The sequence below is a fragment of the Muntiacus reevesi genome, chromosome 2, assembly GCF_963930625.1.
Source record: "Muntiacus reevesi chromosome 2, mMunRee1.1, whole genome shotgun sequence".
NCBI classification, from domain to species: Eukaryota; Metazoa; Chordata; class Mammalia; order Artiodactyla; family Cervidae; genus Muntiacus; species Muntiacus reevesi.
This window is the reverse complement of record NC_089250.1, coordinates 106,890,541-106,915,304: the sequence shown is the minus strand read 5'-3', so window position 1 is coordinate 106,915,304 and position 24,764 is coordinate 106,890,541. Positions and strand designations below refer to the sequence as shown.

Genomic DNA, 24,764 nt, shown 5'->3' with positions numbered 1-24,764 from the left:
GGGGAGATGGAGTTCAGTCTCAGAAGTCTAAATTCCTGCTGTCCATGGACCACTCAGAAAGAAAGGGTTGGAGTGGGGACAGTTAGATGTCCCCCTCTGCTCTCAAAGCAGCTGCTGACACCAGCAACAGGAGGCCACCTTGCTCGTCAGACCCTCCAGCCCGCAAGTGGCCCCAAAAAGGAAGTGGTTACACTCTCACATCTGGAGTCTGCAGCATGGTGCTTGGAAGAGGCCAACAGTCAGGAGAGACCACATTACCAAACTTGGGGTCAGGCTTCCTAGTCTGTGGTGGTCCAGGAGCACACCCTGCAATCTGGTCAGGGAAACCTGCCTCTCACTTGCACCCAAACCTGTGAGCTGTGCAGACATGCAGGTGGGGTCCTGAATAGCCACATGATCAGGTGGGCACCCTGCTTTGCTCTCAAAGCTGTTTCCTTCCCCTAAGCACATTGAGTTCCTATAGAAGGAGAGGCACAGTTCTCTTTCCATAGAGCTGCTCCCCTGCATGTTCAGGGGTTGTGTCTGCCTAGAGGAGCCGCCTGATGTTTTGGTGAGCCTGGCTGAGTCCAGATTCACTCTCCAGCTCAGGCTGGATTTTCCACGGGCATCCCCATTCCCCATCACCCCACATGAAGCTTTCTGAACTGCTGCTCTTCACTTGCACTAACCAATCTCTGCTCTCTGTCCCTTGGAGAGTTCTGTGGATGAAGTGAGAGAGCGAGGAGGTGGGGTACAAGAGGGGGTTGGGTTTTCACTGCCCTGGAACACCCATCACTGCCAGGCATGGGGGAGTCAGAAACACCAAAGAGCCCATCCCACCAAACAGGGCCTCCATGCCCACCAAAAGTGCAGAGGGAAGTCTCACAGGGCAGGGGAGGGTCTTACCGGAGGAGAATGCTCGTAGATGTTGGTACTGTAAGGCAGGTTGACAAAAATGGGGTCCATGTCCTGGACGTCTGTGATGATGATGGCCAAGTTGGCCAGGGTAGACAGAGGCCTGGTCTTATCTTGATCCTTAGAAGGACAAAGAATACATCAGCTTAGGTTAAGTGATATGGACAAGGACACACATGGATACACATGCACAACACCCATGTGCACAGACATGTGTGCACATATGTACACGTGTACTCCTCCACTCCCACAGGGAAGGACATTAGCACACAGAGCTCAGAAACTCTAAGAACCCTCAGGGATCTCTGACCTGTGCAGGAAAACATGAACAGGGCCCCCAAGGCCCAGTGGAAGGTGGCGTATCCTGGTCACAAAGCAGGGCTGGGGCAGAGCCACATCTCTGCCCCCCGCCCCCCACCCCCAGGCTTGACCAGTGTGACCTCTGGTGGGCGGGGTGGTTGGCTTGGGATAAAGCAACGGTGCTGCCCTTAGCTCCTTCTTTGGATTCAGCCTGGGGGCCACTGCTCCCTCCATGCCTACTTCCTGCACCCTCTCTTCCAGGGACAGCAAAGGAATTGGCTAGGATGGGAGAGTTCCTCAGAAGAAAAATCCTTTGATGCAGAGGGGGCTAGTCTGGGCCCTGCATCCTCGGCCTGCACACTGGGTTGACTGGTCAAGCAACTTTGCTGGTAGAACCAGTAGGGGGAGCTCCAGGGCCTGTGACATCTGGGGGACTCTGGGAAGGAATCTTGAGAGGCCGTGCAGGCCATGTGGCCAAGCAGACAATGTTTAAACCCTCATAGTTGGAAATGTAGTCCTATAAAAGCTCACCAAGAAAGAAAAGCCAAAACCCAACTTCTATTACCCTAAATGTGAAATAGTTGCTGCTACTGAATAACAATAGCCAAGAAGAATAGAAACTACGTGCTAAGTAGATTATATACCAGGCACTGTACTAGACACTTCATTCCCTTTTGTATTTTCAGTTATTTCAGTTCAACAGACTCAGAGAGGTTAACTAACTTGCCCTGAGTCACACAGCTGATAAGTGTGTAGCCAGGACTCAACTCAAGTCATTTTGACTTGATCTGTCTTGATCTGAGGCCCTAACCTCAACCCAGTTGCTGACTTATCACCTCAAATAAGTTATCTCCTCTTTTGGAGTCTCGACTTCCTCTTCTGTGAGAGTAAATTCTCTGCTCTGGACTGGAGAAGTGGCTGTCCTTGGGTTAGATCTCCCTTGGTCTGTCTGGGATGGTGTGAACAATGCAATTGTAATGCAGTCCCCCCATTACAAGCCTAGTGCCTGCTCCTGCCCTCCAGAGACAGATGCTGAGCCTTCAAGGAGAAGGAAGAGCTGGTTGTCCTAAAGAGGCCTTGGGGGCAGCCAGGGAGACGGAAGAGAGGCTTTGAGGATGGGTCATGGCTGCAGCAAGGGAGGGGAGAGTCTGGAGGCAGGAGGAGCTGTGTCCCTCCAAACCACAGTGGAGATAGCCTCCCAGCCTCCAAGATGATGGGGCCCACAGCCCAGGCTCAGGGACCACCCTAGAGAGTGGTGAGAGCTCTCATCTAGGGACCGGCACAGGCATCAGGCAGACAGGGCCAGAGCGGGAGGCCCGTCTGGAAGGCCCTTGACCTCTGGCGCTGGAGACGCGAGTGGTTATGATTTGCTCTTACCAGGCTTCTGTGGGCAGCTGGCTTTGTCCAGTCTGGCACCTGCCCTTCCTGTCCCACACCTGTGGCTGCAGCCCTGCCTCTGTCACAGATGCCCCCATAGAGCCCACCCTGGACCCCATGGCTGGGGTAAGGGGATGGCAGTGGGCACATCTGGCAGGCAGGCACCTGGTCAGGTTTCCAGCTGTCACTCTGGTGCCTACAGGTCTCAGCAAATTGTTCCCAGGGGAGTTGTATGTTTTCCCACCCACCACCCACCCAGCAGAGGCTGGGGACCCACATGCTCCCTGCGATGCCACATGGGAGAATCTCCTTGGGGAGATGCCCAGCGGCCAAGGGCACAGTGTCAGCCCTGAGAGGGACTTGAGCATCAGGTGGAAGAGCCACCAAGACCTAAGGGAGTTAGATCTACGGCCCCTCCTGTTCCACTGTTTTAAGGCCTGATCGCTGGAAGATTAATGGCAATTTAAGCACATTCACCATCCCAGCTTGAGCCCAGGCCTCTCGACAGGCCTGGCCACCCAGATTTGTGCCTATGCCTGGCTCTGCTCTCTTCGCCACTGGCCCAGCCCGAAGCCATTTTCACTATAGATGGGAAATATCCTACAGGGACAAGTTCACAGTGAAAAAGAGAGCAAGCATCTGTGCATTTCTGGACCCCAGTGTAAGCAAATGGAGAGTGGTGGGAGGGGCACCATCTTAAGTGAGTGTGCAAGGGTGTGCGGAAGGATACAGATGTACCCCAAAAGTGGATTCCGGTCTTTCAAGTCCCCTTGATCCCAGAAGTCAGTTTCACAAATAGCAGCACACATGTCCTCCCAGGCAATCGACACTTAACCAGGGGAGAAGGCAAGAACATGAGTATCATCTGCAGTGACTTCCCCAGGGTCCCTGGACCAGGTATGAAAGAAAAAGTTTGCATTTCTTGGTTTGGGGGGCCTCTCTGGATCTTGTCCAATCCTGGGGGTACCTCATATTTCAAACTGGCCCCTGGGCCCAATGTAGTGTGTCTTCCCCTGGGATCTGAGCTCCATGATCTGCCAAGTAGAGCCCACAGAGCTACTGGCAGCCCCCCTGCAGTGACACAGGGCCAGGTGGTGGATGCTGTGGGTCAGGCTAAAGAGTCCCAGAGGCTCAAGAGGGACTCAGGTGATTTGTTTAACAGTTGGCCTAAGTTTTGTAAACAGAAGTCTAAGGACCAACAGGCCAGCTCTCACCCAGCTGCCAGCTAAAGGCTCTAGCTGCGCCTGGAGGCTGTGGCCAAGAGCAGGGAAGAGGGGCGTACAAGGAGAGAACCCTACTGAGGCCACGGCCTGCCTGTCCTCCAGCCCCTCCGCAATGGCTGGTGACAGAGGCCAAGCAGCTATGATGTTCTGGAAATTTGGAGACTCCTGACCATGGGGCACTGGACAACCCAGGCTTGGGTTCTTGCTGCCCACCACTCATCGGTTTGTGTCTCAATGGTGTCAGCTATAAAATAGGATAATTATTCCTCTTGAACTTCCCTCTCCTGACTAATACATCTTGGAATTCCCAGGACCCAAGCACAGTGCTTGGCACAGATGGGTGTTCCATTCTGTGTAAGTATTACCGCTTTAGCGCAGTGGCCAGGATGCCCGGACTCTATGACTCCTGCATGCTGGGTGGTGTCAGGACACAGCTGGGCTGACACCTCTGTCTTGTGTCTCAGAGTGAGATGACATCCTGCACTAGGCATGACCCATGGGGTTACCAGTGCAGGTGCTGGAGGCTGTGAGCAAGTCACTGAATTGCTCCTGTGCCACGATTTCCTCATCTGTAAAATGGGTAACTTAATATTTATGCCAGAGCATTGTTGTGAGGTTTAAAGGAGACAATCCATTCGAGTGCTCCCCACAGCACCAGGGACATAGCACGGACCCTCAGGAACATCAGCTGTTGTTATCAATATTATGATCATCAGCAACACCATTATAAGCCTTGCCTAGCAGGGAAGGAGGCTGACATCCTGTGCCCTCTCTGAGTGAAGGAGGAGGCCGACATCTGGCTGCCTGGGCCGCCGGTGCAGGAACTCACCGTGGCGTTGACGGTGAGCTGGTAGGCCTGCGTGGTCTCGTAGTCCAGCTCCCGGATCACTGTGACGATGCCGCGTGCGCTGTCGATGGCGAAGAACTGGGAGGGGGGCTGGAAGGAGTAGAGGACGCTGCCCCCTGCACCCAGGTCAGGGTCCGTGGCGTTCACAATGAAAATGGGCGTCCCCACCGGTGTGTTCTGGGGGTGAAACAAAGCAAATAAAAGGGTGAGCTGGAGCTCGGAGCAGCTGCCTCCATCAGTGTCTATTCCCCCAAAGCCCATTAACCACGTCCCTCCAGCCAACCAGACCTGCGGCTTTGTCATTTTTATTCTAAGAGGGTTCACAGGAATTTAAAATGCTATATCTATTTTTTTCTCCATTTTTTGATGGCCTCCTGGTGGCTGTAATAGCACCAGTTCCAAAGATGATCTGCTTATCCTGAAGTTCCGGATGAGGGCCTTTTGGTCCCCAAACCCCTGCTTTTTGGCAGTTCTGCTTTCTCTGTTAGGCGTCCCTTGGCTGCCCAAGCCTCAGGCACAGGCTGCTCTGGAGGGCAGCCGGGAGACTGTGTGTTGGGAGGTTCCAAGGACAGGGAGCTGGGAGATGTGTGATATGGGGAGGTGGCACAGATTCTGGGGTGGGGCTGGCCCACAGAGATTTCCTGGCTTGCCTAGGGGTGGGGCATCCACATAACATCCATGGCAGCCTGTAACCAGAGAGGCCCACAAAGCCTGCTCAAATGTCACCACTTCCTGGGAGCCTTCCATGATCCCCTTTGCTACACACTGTGTATATAGATAGACCCCTGCCCCTTTCTGATTTGGGGTTTCTGGTTAAATGTAACTTCCTAATGGAAGCCTTTCAAACCCTTAAGGCAGGTCAGCCCCTACCATGCTCCCAACTCCTGCCACTATTATATTCAGGGTCCCATAACACCCTGGAATGTTTCATCACCCACAGTTCCTCTGTAATTCCCCAGTCAGTACCTGTCTCTCTTTGCACATGTGCTCCATAGAAGCCATAGAGCTCTATCTGCCTGGCCTAGCAGGTGCCTGCCACATGGCAGGTGTCCAGTAAGCATCTTTTATGAAGACATGAACGAATCTCTATGACAGCATCTTAGCACATTGTATTCTAAGTATCTATTTGCATCCTCTGCCCAACTGTCAGCTCTCATCACGGTCGTGCCCACCACAATGCTTGGCAGGTAAGCCACATCTGCAAAATTCTGTGTGAGTAAATTTACTCCTGACTCAGTGAGCTCTGGACACGTCAGAAGATAGGCCACCCAAGGAGGCTCTGCGCAGAGGCAGGAAGAAACAATCCCTGCTCCCGCTCACTGACTGCTGTGCCACATCTGTGCTGTGAGCTGCACCCATCAGCTCTGTAACAAGTAGCTTTCCAGGTGCTTGCTATGACCCCTCTTTTAAAAAGGAAGACAAGGCTCAGACAGGTTAAGTAACTCACCCAAGTCACACAGCTAGGCAGTGGCAAAGAAGACCCTAAATTCAGCTATAGTTCATTCTAAGCCTATCTCTTAGCTCTTTTCTAAACACTTCTGTAAACCTTGATGGCACTTTTTTTCCCTGTCTTCCACACAGTGCTGAGGTCACCTGCCAGCATGGTACCCTCTAGCCCCGAGTGTGGGATTGACCTGAAAGTTCCCCGAGGGCTGAGACAACATTCCTGTGTGATCTTTTTACACTGGGACGATGACTGAGTACCTTCTGCACCTGCAGGGCTCCTTCCAGGGAAGGCATCACACAGCTGCCCATCTCTGTGCTGCTGCCCGTGACTTGAGAAGCTTCTCTCTTTGAAGACCAGTCTCAGGCACACTGGAAGCCCTTCCCCAGGGCTGTCTGCTGGAGGCACGTGTGTTCGCTGTAAGATCTCTAATCGGGCTGGAAAGGGCCTCCAGAGGACAAAGCCACTGAGTTGCCATTGTTTCTCTCTGAGTGTGCTGCCCCTCCCCCATCACCTGGCAAGTGTCCACCTGAATGGACAGGCTCACATCCTATCCTTTTCCAACCCATACTGAAGACAGGGGCAGAGAGGTAAGACCCCTCTCCTCTATCCCATCCCTAACGCTCCATGTCCCTCTGCACAGGACACAAGTCTCATGGTCTGGTCTTGTCTCCTCGTTCTTTATTTCCCAGCAGGTATCACATCCTAGCCTTTTGGCTAAGATCATGTGCAATATCTTTTCTTATCAGTTTACTATTTCCTGGCAGGTAGAGCTATTTGTACTTCTCCAAATCAGCACACTCCCTTACACTTCTGAGTTCCTGAACCTGCTTTGCCTTTGCGAGGTCTGCCCTATCCAGCTCAGTGGCTTGCAAAACAGATGCTCTCTTTCTCTCCAAAAGAGGGAAAGTGTTCAAGTGTACAAAGGGGCAGAGGGGACAAGTGCTAGATTTCAGAGATGGACAGACTTCTGTTGGAACCCAAGTCTTACTGTGTGTCTTTGGGCTAGTTACTTCATCTCTCTGATCCTTAATCCCCTTTCTGTGCATCAAAGTTAATAATATTTCATACAGTTAATGTGAAGAGTACACGAGCTCCTGAGTATAAACTTCCCAGCATATATTAAGTGCTTAGAAGATAGCAGTTGTGATTTTATTATCTGAATGCCTTCTAGAGGGTGGCAGACAAGAACATCTTCAAGGGTAGGCCAGGGAGGCATAAAGAAGCACCGTGACTACTAATGATGCTGCACTGGACATTCCCTGTCTGCAGTCCCCAGACCCACCGAGTGCCCTTCTCTGCCATGATCCACCCCCTGCCCACCTCCCCAGTCCAGGGTGGTCTCAGTGCACTGCATTCCCAGGCTGCCAATGGGAGGGGCTGGTATGAGCTCAGAGTTTGGGAGGAGGCAGGAGGAGAAAGGGTTTGAGGTATTACTTTCCCAGTCCCTCCAGCTCCACCCCAGCAGCCCCTCTTGTCCAGTCCCAGATTTCAGTTGCTCCAGCCCTTCCCCTTGCCCCTCCAGTCCTAGAGTAGAAAGAACTTCCCTGTGTTGCTAGTCCTTGGAGCCTCAACCTCCCTTAGTGTCGCTCTAGCCCTGCACCCCCTCTGGAAGCTGTCTCTTCACTGAAATGCCTTTATTGGAACTATCCGAGATGAACTGTTTCCTGGGGGACACTGACAGATACAGGCACTCTGCAAAGGATCTACCCCAAGCCACATGTTCAAAGCCCCAGAAACTGAACTCCCCAGGCGCTGGGCTCAGCAATGCCAGCCTCCATCCCAACATGCCAACCACAGGAGACTGGTCTGGAGGAGATCTTTATGAGGTTCTCAGCTAACCTACAGCTCTTTCTCTCTCTCTCTCTTCCCTCCTCCCCTCTCTACATCCAACATACACATCCCAGGAGTGCCAGTGTCAGCCCCAAGCTCCAGAGCAAAGCATGCCATTGCAGCCTGTAGCTCCTGCCACAAGAGGGATAGACATGTTCTGATTTCAGGGTGGCCAGCCCCAGTGAGGCAGCTGGACAGCACTTCAGAGCTCACCCCACATGGAGCCAGTGCCCAGAGGAGAGAGACGGCTCCCACGAGAATGTCAGCTCTTCAGCCCCCTGCCTCGGGGAGGAAAGGACATTTCACTCATCCATACTGCATAGTCTGGGGTGAAGGCTCTTTGAGCATCTGATCAGAGGATTTAAGAGCAAGCTCCAAGAAGACAGGAAAAGGGGGAAAGGAAGGGATGGTCCTGTGTCTGACCTTCTTGGATTATGTTTCATGCCCTGCAGTGAAAACCCATTTAACTTCTGCATAACTTAGAAAAGATTTTAAATAGGCCTGACAAGGAGCCGTTCATATACTTAGAAGGGACAGGCCACTGGAGAGGAAAGAATGCTGACTTCCTGCATTTCCAATCCTGGGTGCCATGCGCTATCAGGGAAATGGGGGGAAGGGGACCCTCACCCGCACATACACTGGGGGATTCTTGGAGCACCCAGCTACTGGTTCACAGAAACATCAGATACGTTCACAGGTTGATACTCAACGCAAGCAGATTTCATCCATGGGGCCAGGCACACCTGGATTTTCAAGTACACCACAGGCAGTATACACTTGGTGCTCGGAGTGTGGGCTCTGAGTCAGACCTCCTAAGTTTGAGTCCCAGCCTTTTCACTTGTTGGTTGGAGACCTTGAACATGTGCTGTTAAATTTATTATTTTGGTCTCAGTTTCCCTATGTAAAGGAAAATGTAAAAGTGGAGTTGTTAACACTACCTATATGTTCTGGGGTAGTGAGAAACTTTTATATGATCTAAGGTGTGGGGAAAAAACCTCTCACTGAGCCAGGCACATGGCAATACCGAGCGATACTCATAAATGGCCACTGCCATTATTATGGTGGTAATAAAGTACCATCACAGGTGGCATGAGATGAGCCTATTTAAAGTGGTGTGAGGGGATTAGAAACAGGGTAAACAGCTGATCTCTTCATCACGAATTTAGACAGATGGGTAGATCAGAATTCAGGAAGAGAATACCTCTGTTGACGGGTTCATGGCTGCTGCAGGCAGGATGGGAGAACCTCTGAAGACCCTCCAGACTGGGTTTGGAGAATGTAGATGAGGGGTGGGATCTGAGGGAGAGGTGGGAGGGGTTCCTGGAGGCCAAGGAGATCCTGAGCATGGAGGTCAGGCCTGACCACACACCACTCAGGGAGAAGATGGCTTGAACGTAGAAGCTGGGAGGCACCTTGGAGATTACCCAGCCTAGTTTCCCCATTTTTTAGATGGGGAAAAGTGAGAGGATGCACTTCCAAGCTTTCTGTCTCACACATGCTTAATGGCAGAGCTGTGACTGGAAATCAGGTGTCTTAACTCAAGTGCTTTACTTACCCTACCCAGAGACACTACCCACTGCGTCCTGGCCCATCCTCCTTCCAAGCAGAGATGCTCTTTTTACCAAAGGGATGGATCTAGGCAGCCATGTTTGTGCCAAGTGACTTCAGACCCAGGTCACATGTGATTGGTCCAGGGATAAACACCTGACTCAAGCAAGCCAGTCAGATGGGTCCTTGTAAATTAAAGCAACTTTCCATGGGAGCTTGAAAAAAATATTCCTGCTACCTGGTTGGGGTAGAGTGGGTACCATGACAGGCTCAAAGTCACAGAGAAGCCACAGAAACAGAGTTGCAGAGGAAGCCCATCTGCAGTGAGAATGGGGCACTGGTGAAGCAGAAAAGCAGAGACGAGGGCTCTGAGGGCCTCCCCTGCCCCAGCCTTCACAGAACCTGTCTGGCCCTCCCCTCCTGTCCTTGGCTGTGGTCCTGAGACACAGTCCATGCTGTTTTTTCCGTGAGTACCACTTGCTCATTCCAGCTCCTTGCCAACCTGATCCACTCAGGATGCATCCAGCCATGAGCAAGGCCTCCTCACTGCATACCTCACCCCAGGTTCACCCTGCCTCTCGCCTGCTAGGATCTGGCCCTTTCACGCTCACAGCTGGGCCACAGAAAGCAAAGCTCATGACTGCTGAAGACACAAGAGGTAACATGGGGAGTGGAGAGAGGCCTGGATGAATGAATGTCAGCTCTGTCTTCTTTTAAAGTGTCCCCAGACACTCCTTTTAACATCCAAAGGCACTCAGGTCATTGTGAAGATCAGCGAGCATGTGAGGTAGGAGGGGAAGGTCTGGGAGAGCTTGACCATGGGGCTGACACAATCAGCCAGGACAGGCCTGGAGAAGAGATGCCCCAGAGAGCCAGCTTCTGCCTGCCTGGAGTCAGGGCATCAGGGGGACGGTGCCTCTATAGCGTCTGGCCTTAGGGTTCAGGGTCTACAGAACCATCTGCCAGGGGGGCCAGGACCATGAAAAAGTAGGGTCAAATGGCCCATTTCGGCTGGAGGTGGGGCATCCCCATTCCAGCGCAACTTCTCTCCACATACTCATTGTGGGAAGTGACTCCGGGTCCACCTCTGTGCTGGAAAGGAGCAGGTCTCTGGAGGAAAGGCTTCATAGGACGTGATTACTCCTGTTCCTGAGACAGGCCTCTTAGCCCACTGCTCTGTCTCAGCTCGGCTTCCAGAGCCCCTTCCTCCATGGCACCCCTGTCCAGCCCCATCATCTCCTTCACAGCTTCTGGGACATCTCCTCAAGTGCACTGCCCATGCCTCCTGGGGACCCTGGAGTGTGGTGAGGCATAGTCCCCAGAAAATCTCCTGCCCTACCAGACCGTCCCTCTCGGTGAGGGGCCGGCTCCATGCAGGTCACAGACTGGGCAGGCCCTGGACTCTTTCCACTCCCCATTTAAGCTCCGCATCACTCCTGATGGACCTGCTGTAAACGGGCCACCCTGCGCAATTCAGAGGCAAATAAATCTTTTTGCTACTCCCGGGGTGACAAGGGAATAGACTCTGGCAAAGTTCTACCGTTCCAGGGATCTTGTTCGTTAATAATAATGATAAATAGCTCACTTCTCACATGCGGTGTGAGCCACGTTACTCTGGGTTTCTACAGAGGTGGCCGGGGGTGCTCATTGGAACGGGTGAGGGGCGCAGGGGCAGCGAGGGAGGGAGAGGGCCAGACAGGCAGCATGGAGGGTGAAACAAACAGAGATGGAGAGAGTGTAAATAAAGGGGAAGGGAGGAAAGGGAGAAGGTGAAAGGAAGACCAAGGGGGATGTGAAAGGGGCAGAACTGGGGGCCAAAGGGGGTTGGGGACAAGGGGGGAGAGAGTCTGTGAGAGCAGACAGAGGGAAGAAAGTTGGGAAGAAAGGAGAGGAGAACTTAAAGTAGCAAAAGAGACATTCTAGAGGGAAAGTTGTGAACAAAAGACAAGACGTAAAAAAATTCAAAGCAGCAAGAGAAAGATCAGAGAGAGAAAAAAACCCGCCATATCCTCTCATCTTTGTGGTGAACCCCCCTTCCCCACCCGTGAGATTTATTCTGTCCTGGACCAAACCTCGAAACAAGCCCGACCGTTTCCACCATAGGTGCCATCTCTAAAGGCGTTATTAATATTTATGGAATGCTTGCTAGATGCTGCCACAGTCTTTAATATCTTATTATAAAGCCTGTTATAAAATGCATTAGTAATAAATTCTTGACAGATGGAGTTCTGACAAGGTGCCAGTGCCTTGGTGGATCCGAGCGGTGAACGGACCCTCCTGAACTGAGCTTGTGGCTCAGAGGCTGGGCTGGTGGTCCCTGAGGAGGGGCAGGGCAGAGAGGGGACTCAACCCTTCACCTGTCAGCATTTTCACAAATTTTATCTCATTACCTCCTTTTCCCAGATGGGGAAATGGAACCTCAGAGAAATGAAGCTACTGGCCCAAAGTCACACAGCTGTAAGTGATGAGCAGGATTTAAAATCAGGTCACCTCTGTGTCCCCAGACCTTGGGGACCCTGGACATGAGGATAGAGAGTGAGCTCAGGGTCCCTGCTCAAGAAGAACTGGTTCATTTCCTCTATAGAAGGGCTGGGGATGATGTGGCCCAAAGATGGTAGATTCAAGTTGTCTGGGTTAGGGAAGAGAGGGTTGGTAGAGAGTTCTAGCTCAAAAAGAATTTCAGAAGGAAGAAGGGCCTCAAAATTTGCACACTTTCACTGGGGATAAGGAAATGGGCTCCCACTGTGACTAGAATAATTAAAGTTATAAGTAAAGATGTTTCTGATGGGGGTGGCAGGGGTATGAAGTAGCAGGCAAAGTGGAGGTGCCCATGTCTTGGTTTCCACTGATGCCAAAGCGATGCTTTTTCACTTATGACTCTGGAGCCAGGGCCTACTGGGGAGCTTGGGGATGGTATGAAGTTGGGGAGGCTTTTGGCATTCCAGCTTATAGGGGAGAAGAAATGAGGTCTATGGGAGATATGGGCTGTATTTATTTCTCAAATAAGCAAGAAGGCATGCGTGGGCAGCAGATGAGAGCAAGGTCTAAGAAGAGACCTGGTGCAAGGAGGAGAACCAGGAGAGGCAGGTGCTCACTGGGCCTCCGTGGATGTTTCAGGTGCCCTCATTCTGGTCAGGGAGAGGGCACATGGTGTGTACAAACACCCACACATGTACCCATACCCACACATGTGCACACATGCTCCAGCACCTCTCTCTGCAGAGCAGTCTGGAAGAGATCATGTTACAACATCTCTTCTGTCGACCAGTGTCTGTTCTCTCTCAGATGATGGGCACTGGACTCTAAAAGGTGTTAGATCTGCCCCAAGGGCCAGGCTTACTGTAAGGTGGAGGTGCCAGTTCTGTGGGCAGAATGAGCCTCAAAGGGCTGGGCCCCAAGCCCCACATACCCTAATATGGCTCAAGCACTTTCTCTGGACTGAACTGGACTCCTCAGCTGTTTCATTCTCTATGGAGCAAGCTCAGTGCTCTCCTATCTCCAAAAGCCTGCTCCTTTCTCAGTCTCTGGCTCCATACTGTCTATTCTGAATCCTGGGAAGACCTGCATCAAAGTGCTTACCTAACTTCCACCTGCAGTGGATGAGCCTAACATGAATTCCCGAGTTCTGCCAGTGTCTTCACCTGCTGGATGTGCCCTCTCTCTGGCCTCCCACTCCTCATCAATCACCAGGGCCTGTCAAGTCTTCCTTCAACATTCCTCAAATCCTTCCCTTTCTCTCTGTGATTTACCTTAGCCACCTCTGAAGTCCTAGCACTGCCATTTGCACAGAGAAGGCATTCAATAAATGTTTTAACAAAATTGGGACTTGCTGTTAAACATGGCAGATTGAACATACCCACTGATTTCTGTTTTTGTCCCAACCCCTCACCAAAATGACAATATGGAAGTTTAAAATGCACACATCCATAAGGGCAAAAAGAACACGAAAGGAGGTGACAACGGATGAGAGGTGTCAACAAAATCCTGGAAACAGACGCAACTGGAAACTGCCTTAGGGAGAGAAGGGAAAGCTGAAACTTTGGCTAGCATCTCAGAATCTCAGGAAAGCTCAGGAAGTGGAGACACAAAGTGATGCTCAAAACAGGAAGACTTGCTGCAAATCTTTAAGAAGAGTGGTAAGACTCCCAGATGCCTTCCCCAACTCTTGCAGAAGATAGAAGGTTTGCTTTCTGGAGGGGCTGACGTAGTCAGGCTCTGGACTCAGACTGGAAGAGGCACTGAAAACTGGGAGGTTAAGTGAAAAGCTGTGTCTCTCCTCATTCCCATCTCCAATCAGGCCTCTTATAATCATTCGGCCTTGTGAAGGCTGACAGCTAGGCAGGAGATAGGGAAAACTGCTCAAGAGAAAAAATATTAACATGTTGAATTTCCCCCCCACCATACACACACAAATCCAGGTCCTCACCTAATTATCAAGTCCACTGGTTAAGAAGCAGCACCCTCCTTCTTGTGCTGTGCTTAGTCACTAAGTCATGTCTGATTCTTTGATCCCATGGACTATAACCTGCCAGGTTCCTCTGTCCATGGGATTTCCCAGGAAAGAATACTGGAGTGGATAGCCATTCCTTTTTCCAGGAGATCTTCCTAACCCAGTGATGGAAACCAGGTCTCCCGCATTGCAGGCGAATTCTTTACCATCTGAGCCACCAGGGAAGCCCAAGAATACTGGGGTGGGTAGCCTATCTTTTCTCCAGGGGATCATCCTGACCCAGGAAACAAACTGGGGTCTCTGCATTGCAGGTGCATTCTTTACCCGCTGAGCTTCCAGGGAAGCCCACCCTCCTTCCTACCCTGTCCTAATAGGCCTAGTGAGCTTCCAGGCAAGTAAATGTGAACTCACTCTTAAATATGAACAGACAATTAAAGGTCACTAAACATTTGAGAAGAGCTTCTAATGTGAAAGACAGAGAGGAAAATAGTAAAAAAAAAAAAAAAAAAAGGAGTAACAACAATACATATCTTTAACATGCTTAAAGAGACAAGTCAATCCTAAAGGAAATCAGTCCTGAATATTCATTGGAAGGACTGATGCTGAAGCTCCAATACTTTGGCCACCTGATGTGAAGAACTGACTCATTGGAAAAGACTGATGCTGGGAAAGATTGAAGGCAGGAGAAGGGGATGACAGAGGACAAGATGGTTAGATGGTATCACCAACCCAAAAAACATGAGTTTGAGCAAGCTCTGGTAGTTGGTGATGGATAGAGAAGCCTGGAATGCTGCAGTCCACGGGGTCGCGCGGGGTTGGACCCAACTGAGTGACTGAACTGAACTGAGAGAGATAACACAAGACAGCATCTTTGAAATAAATAATCTTTCAAGAAGAAGAAAGAGCTAGTAGATAGTAAAAGCTCAACAGAAGAGCTAGAAGATAAAGAAATTTCTCCAAAACAAGGACAAAACTTAAAGAGATTTAAACAGGGGAGGAAAGTAAGAAAATTATAGTAGTTTAGAAAATTCAACCCCTAACTAACAGGGATCCCAGAGAGAAAACAGAGCAAATAAAGGGGAGGAAATTATCCAAGAAGTAAAATAAGAAAACTCCCAGAACTGAAGGTCATGCTTCCAAATGGAAAGAGATACTATCCGTTCAGAAGAAAGTTCCACACTGAAGCATAAAATGATGAAATTTCAAAACACTGAGTATTTAAAAAAAAATCCTAGAGACTTTCAAAGAGAAAACAAAAGGCCACAATCAAAGGTCAAGAATCAAAATGGCATAAAAAAGTTTTTAATAGCCAGAACACAAAGGAAAAATGACTTCACAATATGAGGAAAACTATTTTTATTCTAGTTCTATACCCAGCCAAACTATCAACACATACGCATGCAAAATAAACACATTTTTCAAAACAAAATTTTAAAAAATTCCCATGAATTCTTGTTCATAAAATTAAAGAAGGGTGTGTTCTACTAAAATGAAGGCAGAAACTGAGATAGAAGATACTAGGGAACCCATGTAACAGGGGATGTAATGCAAGAGAGAAACAAAAATAGACTTTGAGTGACTTCCTTTCCTCCCTTATGCATACCCTACATCAGGCCCCTTTACCCATTCAGCCGCCAGAATAGAAAGCAAGCCAGAGCATGCCCAGTCCAGATTGGAGGAGGAGGATGAATGCTCCAGGGAGACTGTTGCCAAGAAAAACATAAACTGAATTTAAAAATCAATACACTTTTAATACATGGAGAGGTGGTATTCCATTATGTCAGAATATTTAGGGGTGAACAAATGATAGGTTTATAGAACACTAAGCAAGCAAACAAAAAGAGGTAATTATTAATTCTACAGAAAGCAAAAGAAGGAATATAATTATACTGGAAATATAAAGACAGTACTGTACACTGTGTGACTCAGCTGTGAATGATATTTACATAATTATAATGCCACATAGACTAAATGCTGTGTGAGCTAAAAGGAGGAATCTAATTATGTTGGGAGGATGGGTGGAGCACATTAAGAGTGGTGTGTGTATCTGTGTGTAGCAAAGATGAGGTAAAGGGTGGTGTAAAAGTTCAGTGCTCGTCCTTCACAGCTGAAAGTCGATAGATAATGTCTAAAACTAAAAAATGTATAAGCATGCAATTTGGAAATAAGGTAACTATCACTAGCCATCAGAAATTGAATGAGGTTATCTCAGAGTGGGAATCAGGAATGGGAAAGGATGAGGCAGGGCACTGCTATTTTTATCATAAGTCTAGCTTTACTATTTGACTTTTAAACTCATGCATATATGACTGATAACATTAATATAAAAATTGAGAAAACCTCCCTATGGCTGAACCACTGCAGTGGCCTCCTCTCTTTCAGCTCTGCTCCTGTAACTAATCTTGGACAGTCACTGCCCTAAAGCACTGACCCTTCATTTCATTTTCCTCCTCAAACACCATCACTGGCTCCTCTTTCCTGTCCAAGGCAAGTTCCTGCTACACTCAAATGTCACCATAGTCTGGTCAAAGCTTCCCTTTCCAAACTCATCTTTCATTTTTGTCCTACTGAGACCCTCTGCTTCAGTCAGACTGGTGTACACAGCAGCCACCAGAATGCTGGCCCACCCTGCTTGAGGAACTTGTGCCCTCTCCACATCTCCACGTGCATTCCTGCTGACAGTTCTCCTAGGGAGCAGACGTCACCAACCAGCACAGGGGACCGATGCTCTGTCCCTTCCCCGAAGTGCCCTGGCTGCCTGGGCTTTCTAGGTGCACAAGCCCAGGCTGGGATTGAGACACCCTTTTCTTTTTTTTTTTTTTTTTAAATTTTATTTTATTAGTTGGAGGCCAATTACTTCACAACATTTCAGTGGGTTTTGTCATACATTGACACGAATCAGCCATTGAGTTACACGTATTCCCCATCCTGATCCCCCCTCCCCCCTCCCTCTCCAGCCGACTCCTCTGGGTCCTCCCAGTGCACCAGGCCCGAGCACTCGTCTCATGCATCCCACCTGGGCTAGTGATCTGATTCACCATAGATAATATACATGCTGTTCTTTTGAAACATCCCACCCTCACCTTCTCCCACGGAGTTCAAAAGTCTGTTCTGTACTTCTGTGTTTCTTTTTCTGTTTTGCATATAGGGTTATCGTTACCATCTTTCTAAATTCCGTATATATGTGTTAGTATGCTGTAATGTTCTTTATCTTTCTGGCTTACTTCACTCTGTATAATGGGCTCCAGTTTCGTCCATCTCATTAGAACTGATTCAAATGAATTCTTTTTAACGGCTGAGTAATATTCCATGGTGTATATGTACCACAGCTTCCTTATCCATTCATCTGCGGATGGGCATCTAGGCTGCTTCCATGTCCTGGCTATTATAAACAGTGCTGCGATGAACATTGGGGTGCACGTGTGAGACACCCTTTTCTGCCTACATTCCTAGGCCCTGCTTTACAGAGATGCTGGACATGCCTGACTAGGAGAAGCTCATCAGAGGAACATCTGAGATCTCCCTTCTTTTTTCTCAGAAATTTGGTTTTCAAAGCCAGGTAGGATACCCAAGTGTGAAATGGCCCCAGCTATCTCTTTATTCAGAGATTAAGGAGATCCAGATGGTTTTTCTCACTCCCCCCTGCTCCAGCATCCCCGCCCTTGCCACTGAGCATCCCAGCCCAGGGACCTTCCTGCAGAATGAGTAACAGAAGAGTTACTGTTCAAGATCCACCCCATCCCTGTGTGCCACTTCCTTGGAGCACCCACACTCCAGGGCTGTCCCTGCACCTGTCCTCCTACAGCCACTCTCTCCCCCCTCTCACCTGCAGACCTGCAGGAGCTGAGGGAGGGGGCATGCTGCAGCACAAAGCATGATGCCTCATGGACAGTGCATGGCTGGCAGAGCAACCCAGCTGCTGGCTGCAGGCCCCATGGAGGGAGAAGGGGACAGGAAGGACTGTGGCAGCAAGGCAGCCCCTGTGCCCATGCTGGCTCCAGTCTCCATGACATGCTGCTTTCAACACAAGCAGTTCAACACCCCCTCCCTCAGGGCTGTAATCCCACCTTCCTCTCTATGGCATAGCAGGAGTAACAGGAATCAGAGTGATGGCAGGAATCCAAACCTTGGCTGTTCACTTTTACCGTCTCACCCTTCCCCAACTAGAGCGTGTCGCCCGATGGACTCCTGGGAGCTCTCCCCACTTCCTCCCCCAACAGGAACTTGGAAATTGGCTTCTGGAGGCAGGAAAGGATCCATTCAATGATGATTACCCACGACCCCACCCCCTGCCCTATGCACGTTGGCCTGATTAGGAAAAAGGAAATCAGAAACAACTGTCCTGAAACTCTGGGTCACATTCCAGCTTTCCAATAACAATCTGTGTGACTTCCTTCTCTGTTGCTACAGGGCATTCATGCAAACATCAAATACCTCAGTTTTCCCATCCAGGAAGTGGGTACAACAGTCCCTGCCCTGCCCTTCCACACAGAGCTGTGACGGCAATTCAATGATTCACTTTGAAAAGTCAAAGGTCAAAACAAAATCTTTATAACTTTCTGCGGAAGGAGAAAATTCTAAGACAAAAAATTAGGGAAAGCTACAGTGAGACCTATAGAAGAGTCCTCTCTAGAAAGCTACCCTGGAGTCCCAGAACCAGGGTCATCTGGGTTCCAGGACACTGTCCCCGAGCCTAGGGCTGCAGCAGGCTGAGTCCAGGACAGAAACAGGCTATGCCTAAGGCATGAGGTGGCTAGTCGTGAGACTTGGTAGATTCTGGAAAGTGGCAACTGATAGAGAATGGAGCCTCCTGGGATTTCTTAAAAACAAGAAAGGCCTTCCAGGGGTCTAGGGTAATAACTCACACCTACTGAGGACTTCCTATGGTGAGGCCCCGTTGTAAGCACTTCCCATGCACTATCTTGTATAATCCTCTTGGCAGCCTGTGGAACAGACATCATTACTATCCCCATTTTCAAGATGTCCAAGGCCATGTATACTAAGCAGGTACTCTGGGACTTGCACTCAGGCAGGCTGCACCAGAGCCCAAGCTCTTCAGCACTGTGCTATACTATTCTCAGTGCTGAGTAAGCAAGTGTATTAGGTCCAGGAGGCAGGGGGATGGTCAAGATGACCTTGAGAAACTGGGACCCCCCTCATTCATGTTAAATGCCAGGGCCTACTAGGGATGTTAAAAGGGGTTGCCACAGAAAGACTTAGGCCATGAAGAGGTTCCAGGCTCAGGGTTTTACAGGTGCCAGGTGCCACCAGGAAGATGCTGGAAGGGGAGAAGTCAGTTACCAGGAGCTGTCAGGTTCTTTCATCCATCAATCCCAAAAACATATATGGAGCAACACAGTACAAGACTGCACTGCCCCATGCATGTTCCTTATCTTTCCAACAGAAAAATGGGTACAAGCAATTACAAGTGGTCATTTATGGGGAAGAACGATATGATAAAGGAGGCTTTGAGGAGCAAGAGCCGAAGGTAATGTGCTCTATGACTCACAGATCTACCCTTTATTTGCTGTGTGGCTTTACAGAAGTTAGGCAACCTCTCTGAGCCTCAGTTTCCTTATAAATGGGCATAATAAGAAAACCTGCCCCATGGGATTATTGTGTGGCTTATGGGAGATAACACACAATAAATGCTTAGTGCATAACGTATGCTTCACCAATCTTAGGCTGTATCATACTGTTATTATCTCATGGGGCAGATGTAAGGGTCTATAAGCTGTAAAGCACTTTGCGAATGTTACTTTTGGGGGGAAGGTCTGAAAGGGCAGGGGATGCCTCTAAAGGCTAGGGTCCTTGCTCTGGTCTCAGTGGAGATAATAGTCCAGGATGAGAGTCGGGGTGGAGGTCCTCCCTATGGCACACACCCCCATCTCTGTACTAATGGAGCCCATTCTGGGTGTGCAAGGCCTCCAATGCTGCCCTGAGCTCTCTGCACACAGCTCCATGGCTCACAAATGGGGTTCCATCTTCCAGCCCCAAATTCCTTCCCTGCATGATGATGAATCATGTTAAACAAAATGAATATGCAAATCTCCTTGGGGCGGGCCCTACATCTATGGAAGCTGAGGCTAATAAATGGATTCTGAATAAGAAGGCAGCTCAAGCAATGCAATTTCTGCTCATCTCTCCATCCCCACCCCTTGGGCTCCACCCTCCAGTTGGGGGTGCACTCTGAATGGCTGGGCGAAGAGGGCAGCAGAGGCCCCGGCAGACAGCAGGTGCAGTCTAGGCCTGGTGAGGGTTTTGCCTCTCCGATCTCCTCCCTGTGGTCACTGCTGCTGGCCCTTCAGGCGGTGTGATGTGATAAGTGGAACCTGTCACTTGGTGCCTGGGGGCTTAAAGGGTGACAGGCTGAGGGAGGCTGCATACCTGGCTACAGGGGAGTTGAGGATGGTGAGGGCTGGAGAGAGGGGGCTTGGGGGCCCAGGGCACAGGACCCAGGCAAGGAGACTGCAGCTATAGAAACTCACTGGGTCATGGGACCTTGGGAAAAGGTTTACGCTTTGTTAAGTGGAGAGAGACTGGGAATATCATGGCTGCATAGGACTTTAGGAGGCACCTCATCCAGCAGTTTACTCCCCTGGCTGTGTAGTAGAAAACCTGGGGAGCTTTTAAACTGTATCAATCCTGCAGCATACCCCAGCCTCTGTCTTTTAAGTTCCCAGAGGAACTCCCACATACAGCCTAGGGTGAAAAGCACTACCCTAACCAGTCACCCTGCTCTGTAGATGAGAAAGCTGAGATGCAGAGTGGAGGGACTGACCGAGGTCACGCAGATGGTCGGTGGTGGCAGACACCCACCACAGTGCTTCCTCCCTGATCTCCCGCTCCCTTGTCTGGGCAAGGGTGGGGTGACTCCCTCAACATCCATCACTCTTTTTTTAAATTAATTTATTTTAATGGGAAGCTAATTACTTTACAAGATTGTGGTGGTTTTTTCCATACGTCGATGTGAATCAGTCACGGGTGTACATGTGTCCCCCTATCCTGAATCCCTTCCCGCCTCCTTCCCCACCCCATCCCTCTGGGTTGTCCCAGAGCACCCACTTTGAGTACCCTGCTTCATGCATCGAACTTGCACTGGTCACCTATTTTACATATGGTAATATACATATTTCAATGCTATTCTCTCAAATCATCCCACACTCACCTTCTTTCACATAGTCCAAAAGTCTGTACTTTACATCTGTGTCTCTTCTGCTGTCTTGCATATAGGGTCATTGTTACTGTCTTTCTAAATTCCATATATATGTGTTAATATACTGTATTGATGCTTCTCTTTCTGACTTACTTCAGTCTGTATAATAGGCTCCAGTTTCATCCACCTCATTAGAACTGACTCAAATGTGTTCCTTTTTATAGCTGAGTAATATTCCATTGTGTATATGTACCACAACTTCCTTATCCATTCGTCTGCTGATGGGCACCTAGGTTGCTTCCAAGTCCTAGCTATTGAAGACAGTGCTGCAATGAACATTGGGGTACACATGTCTCATTAAATTCTAGTTTCCTCAGTGCGTATGCCCAGCAGTGGGATTGCTGGGTTGTATGGCAGTTCTACTTCCAGTTTTTTAAGGAATCTCCACACTGTTCTCTATGGTGGATGTACTAGTGTGCATTCCCACCAACAGTGTAAGAGAGTTCCCTTTTCTCCACACCCTCTCCAGCATTTATTGTTTGTAGACTTTTGGATGGCAGCCATTCTGACTGGTGTGAGAAGGTACCTCACTGTGGTTTTGATTTGTATTTCTCTGATAATGAGTGTAAACATCCATCACTCTTACCCTTTAGTACAAGGAGCACTGGACTGGGGGACAGAAGACCTAAAATCAATGTGGTTCCGTGGGAGCCTGGGCAAGTTACAAGCCTCTTTGGCCTTCAAGTCCTCATTCATCAAGTGAGGGAGTTGAAGCCCCTTCTCTCCACATTCCCTTCCCACTCTACAAGGGTATGACTGTAAGTCCTTCCTGAAATCTAATCCAAGGCTCTCCTGCTACAAAGCCAGTCTCTTCACTTGAGGCTATCTTCAGAAGATATAAAGGCAGCATGCACTGAGCCAAAATTAATAAAGGCATGTCCCTCTCCCTTTCCTTTTTTTTTTCCAGTGTGTTACTCTTTACTGAGATATATAACACTCTCACATGTACAGAACACAGATTAAAATACCACACCGCTGGTGGTAGGTGTTTGCCCTGCACTAGGATTGCAGAGCACAGACCCTGAGTGTGGGCAACAAGCTGAGGAAGAACCTTCATTCTGGGAAGAACAAAGGGCACCCTGGGGGCTCTCTCTCTCAATTGCTCTCAAATGGTCCTGAAAGGACAGGAAGATACCAAGACACTGCAACCAACCCAGATGTCTGTCCTGCCCCCTCTTCCACTTCTGCGTGATGTTGGGAAAGTACTAAGACTCTTGGAGCCTCAGTTTCCTCATCTATAAAATGGAGACAAAAATACCTACCTCCTGGATTTGTGAGTCCTGGATGAAGTAATGATTATGAAATACTCAGCCCAGTGCCTGGCCCATAGTAACTGTGGCAGCTACAGCTCCCATCAATGTGACGAATCTCTTTATAACCAGGTAATGGCAGTCTCCCATTCTCCGGCTTTGGTGGGGGTGCCTCAGGGAGACCCACTCATCCAAGCCACACACCTGGGGAGCGGGAGGGTATCCTGCTCTGCTGTCCTTGAGAACTTTCCCATGATAGGGGTCCTGAGGCTTTAAAGGCTGCGGTGGCATGAAGCATCTGTTCCTAAGGCTCTGGGGAGAGGGTCCCTTCAAGGGGACTGTGCGAAAAACAGGGCAAGGAGCCCAACTCTGCGGTGCACTGTGCCTGGTAGACCGAGGACCACCACCACTGGCCTCAGGGACAAGCAAGAGTCTGGGTTCACAAAGACCACCAGACTGACCCCAAGACAAGACAGAGACCCAGAGGCCCAGATGCACCTTGCTCGAAGGTGTTCCTGGGACAGCATGGTCTCATCTGTCAAGACCAGACTTGACAAGAAACAAACCAGCCTCCCCTTTCCTAACAGAACCCAGAGAAGGTGCTTCCACACATGTCCTGTGTGGTTCAACTCGACGACCAATCGGGTTCGCAAGTTCCAGGGTCTCCCCATGCCACTCCTGGAGTTAAGGATTGTGGAGGCCAATTTCTACCAAGAAACTGACTCCCCCCCAGTCCTCCTCCTCCTGGCCCCAGGGTGCCCAGTGAAGGCAGCTCTGAGGGCGTACTGGCCTTCCCCTAGGAAGTAGGAGAGACCATGGGTAGGAATTGCAAATGACTTTCATTAAGCAGGGTGCTAATACCATGAATTACAAATGAAACCCAGATGAAGAGGACCCTGGCAGCCTTACCTCCGTTTGATATTAATTGGGCGACACTTTGTTTTAATGGTACATTAATTAATGCGGAATTTCGACGGAAGTCCGCGTGACACTCACATTAATACAAATGAATTCATTACCATCGGTGTTATTACAAGAAATGACAAATAAATCTGTAACAGTGGGACCCTTCAAATAATAATCACGAATCATTAGGTTTGCCGCTCGTTTGTACTGTAGCTTGCAAATATGCGTGTGTGTTTGCTGCTGCGAATGTGTTTTTGCCTTTTGGTGGGGGAGGCAGCTTGTGGCAAAGGAAGGGAAAGCCTCTTCTAGACTTTGCTACATTTGCTTTTTTTTCCTTCCTTTTTCCCTCACCTCGACCCTTAGAGAATTCCACACTTCTCTCCCCAGAGCCCTTCCCCAGGCTCAGGACCCACATGTCAGGACAGTGGGGTTGGCCCCCAAATCCAGCATACCCAGTGTGTGCTCTCTGGCCCTGAGGATGGGATGGTGGGGAAGAAACAACAGCAAGAGGACCTTGGAGGGGGAGCCTGGCTTAATGAGGGTTGAAGGGGTACAACTATGGACACCATTTGTTCTGCAGAGGTTCCCCCAACCTGACTGGTCTTAATGTTTCGGAGAGAGAGAGTTCAGGTGTTCACTGACCAGCACTGTGCTAGGAGTTTTATCTACTTTCTCCTCTTCAGTGCTCACCATGGTCCTGGAGGCTGCATCCCATTGTAAAGGCAGGAAACAGGTTTAGACAGTTTGAGCAAGGAGGGGCCAGGCCTGGGACTCAGCTCTGCCCTACTGCACAGCTCCCAGTGCACCAGCTCTTTCCAGGGAAGAAGCTGCCATCTGCCTAGAAAGGGTTAGCATCCAGGCAAAGGCAAGGTACAGCCTGGATGAACCCGACAGGCTGGACCAGACTCTCCAGTCCTCTGCTCAGGGCTTCATGTTGTAATATCCCAGGTCTTCAAGGAGTAAGAAAGAGGCCTTCAACAAGTTGGTCTATAGCTATCACTTGCTTTGTCTCCCACAGCCTCTCAGTCCCTTGAAGTTGAGATGATATTAATTTTTTTTGCTCCTAAATGGCAGTAATTGAGGCCCCAGGAAACCATACTGGAAGAAAGTGTCAGATCAGCCTGGGTGACTCAGGCAGGTTTTAAAGATCTGCCAGTGGCTGGCACTCAGGCTGCCTCTCCTCCTCTCTGACTCAGGGTGGACAATGTCAAATGATCACAGAGCTCTTCCTCAGTTTTGGCTCCTAGATTCCCAACCCAGTGCTCTAAGCACTGGATTGAAGTTGACACGTGACTCGAAAGCTGTGTGCTATCCCTGTTTTAGAACATCTTTCCCTGGAGAATTTAAAAATATAATTCAGTCTCCTCTGACAGGGATGCCCAAGAGCAGTTCAGCTCAGTGGTCAAGAGACTAGTTACGTGACCTCCTGGGGTCCCTCTAACCCAGGGAGCCTAGAGCTCCATGAATCAGTTGCTT

At 49.6% G+C, this 24,764-nt stretch overlaps 1 protein-coding gene across 1 annotated transcript in view; it reads right to left on the bottom strand.

Annotated features, from left to right (window-relative positions):
- Window positions 1-24,764, bottom strand: part of CDH23 (cadherin related 23) — a 437,615-nt gene that overhangs the window by 249,913 nt on the left and 162,938 nt on the right. The window contains exons 7-8 of the mRNA XM_065922525.1: window positions 4,624-4,818; window positions 886-1,014 (exon numbers count right to left, since the gene is read on the bottom strand). Of these exons, the coding sequence (XP_065778597.1) occupies window positions 886-1,014; window positions 4,624-4,818 (324 nt within the window). The remainder of the gene's footprint in view (window positions 1-885; window positions 1,015-4,623; window positions 4,819-24,764) is intronic.